The sequence below is a fragment of the Artemia franciscana genome, chromosome 21 (assembly GCF_032884065.1).
Source record: "Artemia franciscana chromosome 21, ASM3288406v1, whole genome shotgun sequence".
Classification (NCBI taxonomy): Eukaryota; Metazoa; Arthropoda; class Branchiopoda; order Anostraca; family Artemiidae; genus Artemia; species Artemia franciscana.
The window spans coordinates 12,575,558-12,584,225 of NC_088883.1; the positions used below are offsets into that span (position 1 = coordinate 12,575,558).

The following is an 8,668-nucleotide window of genomic DNA, read 5'->3' on the forward strand; positions in this document are numbered from 1 at the left end:
ATCCCCTCAAATTAGATCAAATGATAAATTAATCAAATAATACAATTAATAATAATTAAAACAATAATTTAATAATTTAATTAAATAACTCATTCTCGGAACATTGTAAAAGATGACAGTTATGAAAATGCGCATTATGCGTATTTAAGTGCTTATTGACTTTCGCCAGTCTTAGCATCAATGAGAGTAATCTTAAGAGGGAAGGGGGAAACTTCTTCGTATTTAAATTAATTTAGATTCGCTTTAAATTTTAACGTTACTTTTTTATTCCTTGGGAAACAATATTTTCTAATTTAATATAAACAAGATAATATCGTTTATTTAGAGGGTATTCATTAAGTTGGTTCCAACTTTGGAAATGGGAAAAAATATGCCCCAATTAAAAAAAGAAATAGTTTCAGCCGGCGGTTTTGAATTTGTTTTTGTCTGGGGGTGAGGGTTGCCAGGTAAAATTAACACTGACTCCAATAATACCCTCCTTCTGCTAAAACTCTTCAGAATATCCAATCATACCAGAAAGACTGTATCTTTGGTACATGAGACGAGCAGCAAAATGAGCCACAATTTAAAAAATGAGCCACAATTAAAAATGAGCCACAATTTAAAAAAATGAAGAAACAATGAAACATATTAGAATGCACTCTGTGATAAAAATTCTATTTCTCAGTTTAAGTTGTACAACTAACCAATCCCACCACCTGTAAAAGTTTAAAGGGTCGAAGGAACTTCAGAATTTTGGCATGGGGGATATCCCATGCAACCTAAAAGTGTCTAGTCTTCCAAAGAAGAATTATCTGGTCATAACCATCTAAACATGACGTATTACTTTTAAAGAATGAATGGGTACTCGCCTCTCATCAAGGTCAAATTGTCTCTGTTTTGCTTTCCCTATTGTAGCCGAACTTAAACGCCATATTAATTGTTGTTCGTCGCAATAATGCTCATAATTATCTTGTTCAGCAGAAGAAGAACAATAATCTTCTACAACACCAGCGTCACAAGATGACCATGATCTCTGAAAATAATAACAAATTTGCAAATAATAACAAAATAATGTCACATAAGCGAATAATAACAATAACACAAATAAGTACTGTTTTAATCTGGTGAATGCCCCTTCCCATCTAAATCCAGTGAGTCTAACTATTATCCCAAACATTAATAATTTTTAAAACACTTTTTACAATCCTTGAAGTGCTGCGTAGAAATATTTATCAATTTTATTAACAGAATATGTTCACTTAGCACAAGCTTTTAGAAAAAGAAGTCTCATTATTAAGACACTAGCTCAAAGTGGGCTTTTGGGAACACCTAATACTGTTTTAAGAAGTAGAGTTGTGAGAAATAGTCATACTTTAGCGTAAAGAGCGGGGCGTTGAGGATGGAACAGCACCTTTCATATACGGAATAATTTCTATTCGTTTTAAGTTTTAATGTCGCTCCTTACTTTCAGTTAAAAAAAAAGTTTTTTTTTAATTTAACTTAAATAAAGAAATCTGTAACCATTCCCCGAACGATACCACGGCTGAATAACATCAGCCGTTTCTCAGATATTTCTGATTTTTCCTTTTCACAACCTGAAAGTAGAAGTGATTTTTGATTATGTTTAGCGTCCTTCTCGACATTCCTTTGAAGTTTGACTTTAACACTCTAAGCTTTTTGGATATCCAGGATCAAACATGCCCCCTTTTTTTAAATAGAAAATTCTGCATGCTGAGAGTAGGTAACTTGCATAACTTATTGCCCTCGCATCGAGAGCTGGTTGGGGTGTGGGGGTCTTATGCAAGGAGTCATAGTTCTTTAATCTTTGGACTGTTTTAAGTAAAATATCCATCAAAAAATTTTTATCCGATGTATTAAAAGAAAAAAAAGCTGGTGGTGACTACCCTCCGGTCGCTTTTGGTACTTAAAAAGCTCACTGGAGCTTTTGATTCCTAATCGAATGAGCCCCTTTCAAAGCTTATAAAAAAAAATGTTCTGTAAAAATCTTATGTTTTAACAATGAGTAAGTTGCATAGCTCAGGTATATTTCGTAAGGATTAACCTAAGCTCACTTCTTGATTGGTTGGTACTATAACAGACAAGTAACAAAATAGCATGTTGGGAGGGGATTTTTGCCCTCTGATTACCTTGATTCGTACAAGGTGAAATGAAAATTTTGACTTCCAATCGAATGAGCCGGCTCCAAAGTTTAAACGACTATCCCTTCAGTTAAAACCTTATATTTGAATAATAGTCAACTTGCATAGCTTATAGCCCTTGCTGTAAGCTATACTATATACCTAAAACTAATCGTTCGGGGGTTTTCCCTTTACTCTATCTCGAAAAAATTTATATTCATTCGTGTGCATCTTTTACTTTTTCTCACCTTCATGGTGACCCCCCCTCCCAAGTGCTCTACCGTCTATTACTTCTTATCATAAATAATTATTATCTTCGCAATATAAGAGAGCATATTCGAATTCCTTTTGATCCTTGTGTTAGGGCAGGTTTTAATCATTTAATGGCGATTATATTGCATGGTACAAGTTGCCTTAATCATTTCAATGGTGCCACTCTTTCAGAACGTTAAAAAAAAAAAAATCCTAGACGCACTTCATATGGAAGAAAAGGATGTATAAACATTCGGAAGAGGCCAATTCAATCGCAAATTGAGAGTTCTAGTGCCCTTTCTAAGAATCAAAAGTGATTCGGGGGTGATTATTATATACCTGAAATTACCATATAAATTAATTTCCTTTTTGACCTGGTGTAATCCAACCTTTATTTTAGTGTTGGTTACTATTATGCCGATTTGCTTCTTACATGAAGTTCATTACCAAAAACTGCTTGACAATCTTTTTGAATATGTATAGTATGAAACCTCCCATATTTAGTTTTGGGAGGTTTGGAAAGACCAATAAGCTTGATTTTACTATATTAAACTGCTAAAAAAAAATTTTGACACTGGGATACCTCCATCTATGACGGACAATAACAGTTACTTATTGTGCCAAGATTAGGGTATTTGAAGTATATTGGGCGAATGGACCTTGGCAAATTTTACCTTCTAAAATTTTAATACCCCTGAAATAAATTTTGCCTACCTGCTTTGTTGTCATCATGCATCACACTACCCTGATAGTATATAAAATTAAAAAATGGTTGCTAGGGCAATACAACCTGACAAGAAGACTGTGAATACAGTCTCCAATTTTATAGTTTAATTTTTATTTCTCGTTAGATTTAAAAAGCTTTGCTTATTTTAACACAAAGAAAAAAAATTCTCCTTCAGTGTTTGAAATTCCTAAAGTGTTTTCAACATCTAGAATTATTTCATGCCGTTTTTAACACATCTCCAGTTTTTTGCGTTTTCTACCATATTTTTCGACGCTTCGTAGCTTTCTAACATATTTTCTTTTTATCAAAAGAGAAAATTATTAATATGAAAACAAAGCAATTGTCTAAACATAAACAACTGTGATAAGTTTTTCTAAGACTGAAATATTCTAAAGGTTATATGAAAAAGATAACATGCAAAAGGATATTATAACATTAATATTGCTAACAACGACATAGGTAGATTTGATCTATTTCAGAGTTATACTGGCGTCTTCCTAGTTAAAATAAATTTATTTATTAAGAAAAAAAACTTTTTTTTCTTTGAACTCGGGCCAGACAGAAAGACTATAAAATAGACCTAGTGGACATTTATTATTTACTTTCCAATTAATTTAAATGTATCAAAGCGTAAAATTGTTATTGGCAACCTGTAAAGATATGAAGACAGAGATGTCCTAATATCTTATAAAAATTTATTGAAACTACATATCATGCATACCTTACAAACAGTTTGTTACCACGAAGTGTTTGACGAAAGTAAAACAGTTCAAAATAGGGATGAAATCTACGAAAAGTTTGACCTACTAAAAAAGGACATTTGAAGCGTGAACATTTACAAAGAGCGAAGGAAATTGGGTGGCATATGCACCTGATTTTATGTTGAGGTGCTTGAGTCTGGGGAGGTGAAGAACTAAAAAACAGCAAAATACTCGTTAATTATATGAGAAATATAAAAACTTTTAGGATTTTTTTCTATCTTGCAGTTTTGAGGGATAAGCTAGAGTCCTAAAGATCCGCTGATATGTGCTTGGGTTTCTTTCAATGTGGACATCTCCCCCCTTTCCCAATGGAATTTATACTTACTTTTTTGGACCCTTGTCATAAATTTCTGCACGTGTGTTCACCTTTAAATACCCATTTTAAGCATAAAAACTTGGAAGAGTTGTTTATTAGACGCTGAGAAAATATGACCTAAGCTTAAAATGTGATCTTTGGGGGGGGGGGGAGGGGGGTTCATAAAAAGTTCTATTAAAACCGAAAAGTTTCTTCGATACGCTTTTTGCGCTTTGACGAGTTTCCCTTTAAATAAGCACAATTGAACTAACTTACATTCTTATCAAAACTTCGGGTCTGTACTCTGTCGAAGCTCCCTTCTTCATAACTCTTGCCACTTCGAGATTCAAGACTTAGCTGATGGTTTGGAGACTAAAACAATAAAAAAAGTTTACAAGAGGGGTATTATTTAATGCATTTAACTGAAAGGATGTTCATTTACAAGTATAGACTATATGGGAAAGCAAAAATACTGAATGTCTTTCTGGGTTCAATTATGTGATTAAAACTTTTTTCGGGCAGGAAAGTTTTTTCTTACCGCTCTAGAAATGGCAAGAAAACATCTCTATCAAACTCTTTACTAATCACGTCTTTAATAAAATAATGAGATATAAGTATTTTCGACCAAATTTTATCAGCCTGGAAACTGTCAGAAAGAAACCACTAGCCCATGCAGATTCTATTATTTTGAGACCTGTTATATTTTACCTATTTTACAATGGAACAGTTTATAACATCTTTTTGACAATTAAAATCTCATGATGATTTTTTGCTTAATATAACACACAGGGACCTTGAACTCAATAACACATAACATACCTTAACCAGTAAAAAAAAAAAAAAGTGAAACACCGAATTAGAGCACTAAAGAAAGAAACCAAAAGCGGATTTGAAAGCAACTTAGGTCTTACCAACAAAGCATAGTGGTTTTAAAAATCACTAAACGTTTTGGATCAAAATGATTCCGAATAAAAAAAAACAATATAATTTTGCTTTTTACTTTTTCCTCCAAAGAGAGGGATTAAAAGAGATATCCACAAACTAATTGATGCCCGTTCGCATAAATTCTTGCATGTTCGATAACTTAAATTAAACAAATATTATCAATCTCTGGAGTGTTTTCCTTTATTAAACTGCTTTAAAAAATCGAGGAAAGAATTTTTTGCAGATATAGAAAAATTCATTAGACAGTAGATGAAGCATCTCTTTTGGAAATAAATCACCAGCATAGAATGCTAAATCAGCTTACTTTTCCCGTTCCGCTATCTTCAAAGGAGGAACTATCCTTTTTGAGAAGCAGTTTTCTTGATGTCTGAGAATCCGTAAATGGGATATTTTCCTGTATCATTTCTCTAAACGGTGGATCTGGAATTCTTGTTCCACGAGTCTTATTTACGATGACAGCATTGCCAGACTGGTCGACGTTATGTTCAAGTCCAAAATACGCAGCAACTCGGTGAACGAGCATTCTATGATAAGATGACATTGGCGGGAATTTGTGGTGAGTTCGCCTGAAATTTAACAAAAAGTATTCTTATTTTTATTTCAAAGAGTAAATTCACTAAGTATTGAAGCATTGAAGTTTCGAAGCATTGTTCTGCTAAAGCTAAACTTTATTGTAAAGACAGCTTTTTTGGGGGTGTAGCCAAGGCCATATCCAGGGGGTTTTAGGGGTGTTTGCCCCCCTCCCACGATTTGTTTTCCGACTCGTATAAAATGGAACAAAAATGGATAGAAACATATTTTTGATAAGTTTAATAAGGTTGTTTTTGTAACTTCCCCCTCCCCAAAAAAATTCTTTTTTACAGTCTCCCCGAAAAAGATCCTTGATACGGCCTTGGCTGTTGCCCTCCTCATATTTAGGACAACCCTGGATATGGTATTTAAAACGAAAAAAATTAAATATAAGATACAAGTGTTTTCAAGTGAAACTTACGCGCGACATTAAAGGTCAAAACGCACATAAATTATGTATATGAGAGGCTCCAATCTCATCAAACCCCTTCTCTTTAAGCTACAGTTAGATTTTTCCCCCTCCCAGTACTAAGAACATATATAAAAACACAAGCAAAATTGGAACTGGGTAAAAGTATTTTTCAGAGTACCTCAAGAATGAAAGAGCTTAGTGACACGCGTTTGCTTTAAACAGTAAAATTTTAAATTGAAATTTTTAAAAGGCTAAAGGCAATCCTTAAATAAAGCCCTTCCAATTATTTACCACAATTTGTTGCGCTCATAATTTTTTTCACTGAACCATTATAGAACATTAGCGTAGCGATCGGGGAGTGAATAACGGGGCACCCCCCTCATATACGGAGTAATTTTTGATCGTTTTAAGTTTTAACGCCGTTCTTTACCTTTATTAAATAAAAAAAAAGTAATTTATTGCAAGTTTTTGAAATGAAAGTAAGGAGCGACATTAAAACTTAAAACGAACAGAAATTACTCCGTATATGAAAGGGGCTTTTCCACCTCGACGCCCCGCTCTTTACGCTAAATTTTTTTATTGTTTTAAAAAGTAGAGTTGCGAGAAAGAATCAAACTTTAGCGCAAGAAGCGGGGTGTCGAGGAGGAAAAACCCCTTTCATATATGGAGTAATTTCTGTTCGTTTTAAGTTTTAATGTCGCTCCTTACTTTCATTTCAAAAAACTTGTTTTTTTTTATTTAATTTCTGAAAGTTTTTGAATTAGTGCATGTCTGATTTTGGCTCTCCGTGCATAAATTATTAAAATGAAATTTGCATATTAATTCCTTTTTGGCTAAATGGCTTTCTCTTAGTTTTGATCAGATGATTTTGAGAAATAAGGGGTGGGGAAGGAGGCCTAGTTGCCCTCCAATTTTTCGGTTGCTTTAAAAGGCAACTAGAACTTTTAATTTTTAACGAACGTTTTTTATTAGTAAAAAATATACGTAACTTAAGAATTAACTTACGTAACAAACTTTTATATTCTAATATTTTTGATTATATATATGAAGGGGTTTGTCCCCTCGTTAATACCTCGCTCTTCACACTAAATCTTAAGTTTTGTCCCAATTCTTTAAGAATGACCCCTGAATCAGAAAGGCCGTAGAATAAATAGTTGAAATTACTAAAAATAGTTTAGCATAAAGAACGAAGTATTTATCTCCTCCTAAATACCTCGCTCTTTATCCTAAAGTATTTTTAGAATCCTTCATATGTGTAATAATCTCTGTTCGTTTTAAGTTTTAATGCTTCTCCTTACTTTCAATTGTAAGAACTTTTTCATGTTTATATTTTCATTGTTTTTTTTAAATAGTAATGCTAGGAAATCCTGCGCCCTTTTCATTGAAATTTCCCTTCCCCCATGCAATATTCCTGCAAGGAAAGATCCTCCCATATCGCCCCCTCCCCTGAACCCCACACCCAAACCAAAAAAATTCCCCTGAAAACGTCGGTACATTTCCCAATAACCATTACTGTATGTAAACATTGGTCAAAGTTTGTAACTTGCAGCCCCTCCCCCAAGGACCATGGGGGGGGGGTAAGTCATCCCCAAAGACATAGTTATAACGGTGTTCGACTATGCGGAACAAAATGACTATCTCAAAATTTTGATCCGTTGACTTTGGGAAAAAATGAGCGTGGGAGGGGGTCTAAGTGCCCTCCAATTTTTTTTGGCCACTTAAAAAGGGCACTAGAACTTTTCAATTCCGTTAGAATGAGCCCTCTTGCAACACGCTAGGACCACTTGGGCGATACGATGACCCCTGGGGAAAAAATTGTCTTCTGGCAAATAATACGAAATCCCATATTTTTGTAGATTGGACCTTGAAATTTTTTCTATAGGGGTTCTCTGATACGCTGAATAAGATGTAAACATTGGTCAAAGTTTGTAACTTGCAGCCCCTCCCCCAGGGACTGTGGGGGAGTAAGTCATTCCTAAAGACATAGTTATTATGGTTTTCGACTATGCGGAACCAAATGGCTATCTCAAAATTTTGATCTATTGACTTTGGGAAAAAATGAGCGTGGGAGGGGGCCTAGAGGCCCTCCAATTTTTTTGGTCACTTAAAAAGGGCACTAGAACTTTTCATTTCCTTTAGAATGAGCCCTCTTACGACATTCTAGGACCACTTGGTCGATACGATGACCCCTGGGGAAAAGAAAAAAAAAACAAAAAACAAACAAACACGCACTTTGTCTTCTGGCAAAAAATACGAAATTCCATATTTTTGTAGATAGGAGCTTCAAATTTTTTCTCTGATCGCCGAATGCGATGGTGTGATTTTCGTTAAGATTCTATGACTTTTAGGGGGTGTTTCCCCCTATTTTCCAAAATAAGGTGAATTTTGTCAGGCTCGTAACTTTTGATGACAAAGACTAAATTCGATGAAACTTATATATTTAAAATCAGCATGAAAATCCAATTCTTTTGATGTATCTTTTAGCATCAAAATTCTGTTTTTTATAGTTTCATTTACTATTGAGCCGGGTTGCTCCTTACTACAGTTCGTTACCACGAACTGTTTGATTAAATAAAACGAAACTAG

The 8,668-nt window shown here is 34.2% G+C and overlaps 1 protein-coding gene across 2 annotated transcripts in view; it reads right to left on the bottom strand.

The window, feature by feature from the left end:
- Positions 1–8,668, bottom strand: part of LOC136040888 (R3H domain-containing protein 1-like) — a 105,699-nt gene that overhangs the window by 46,173 nt on the left and 50,858 nt on the right. For both annotated transcript variants that reach the window (XM_065725299.1, XM_065725298.1), the window contains exons 5-7: positions 5,405–5,666; positions 4,432–4,527; positions 852–1,015 (exon numbers count right to left, since the gene is read on the bottom strand). In XM_065725299.1, coding sequence (XP_065581371.1) covers positions 852–1,015; positions 4,432–4,527; positions 5,405–5,666 — 522 coding nt within the window. The remainder of the gene's footprint in view (positions 1–851; positions 1,016–4,431; positions 4,528–5,404; positions 5,667–8,668) is intronic.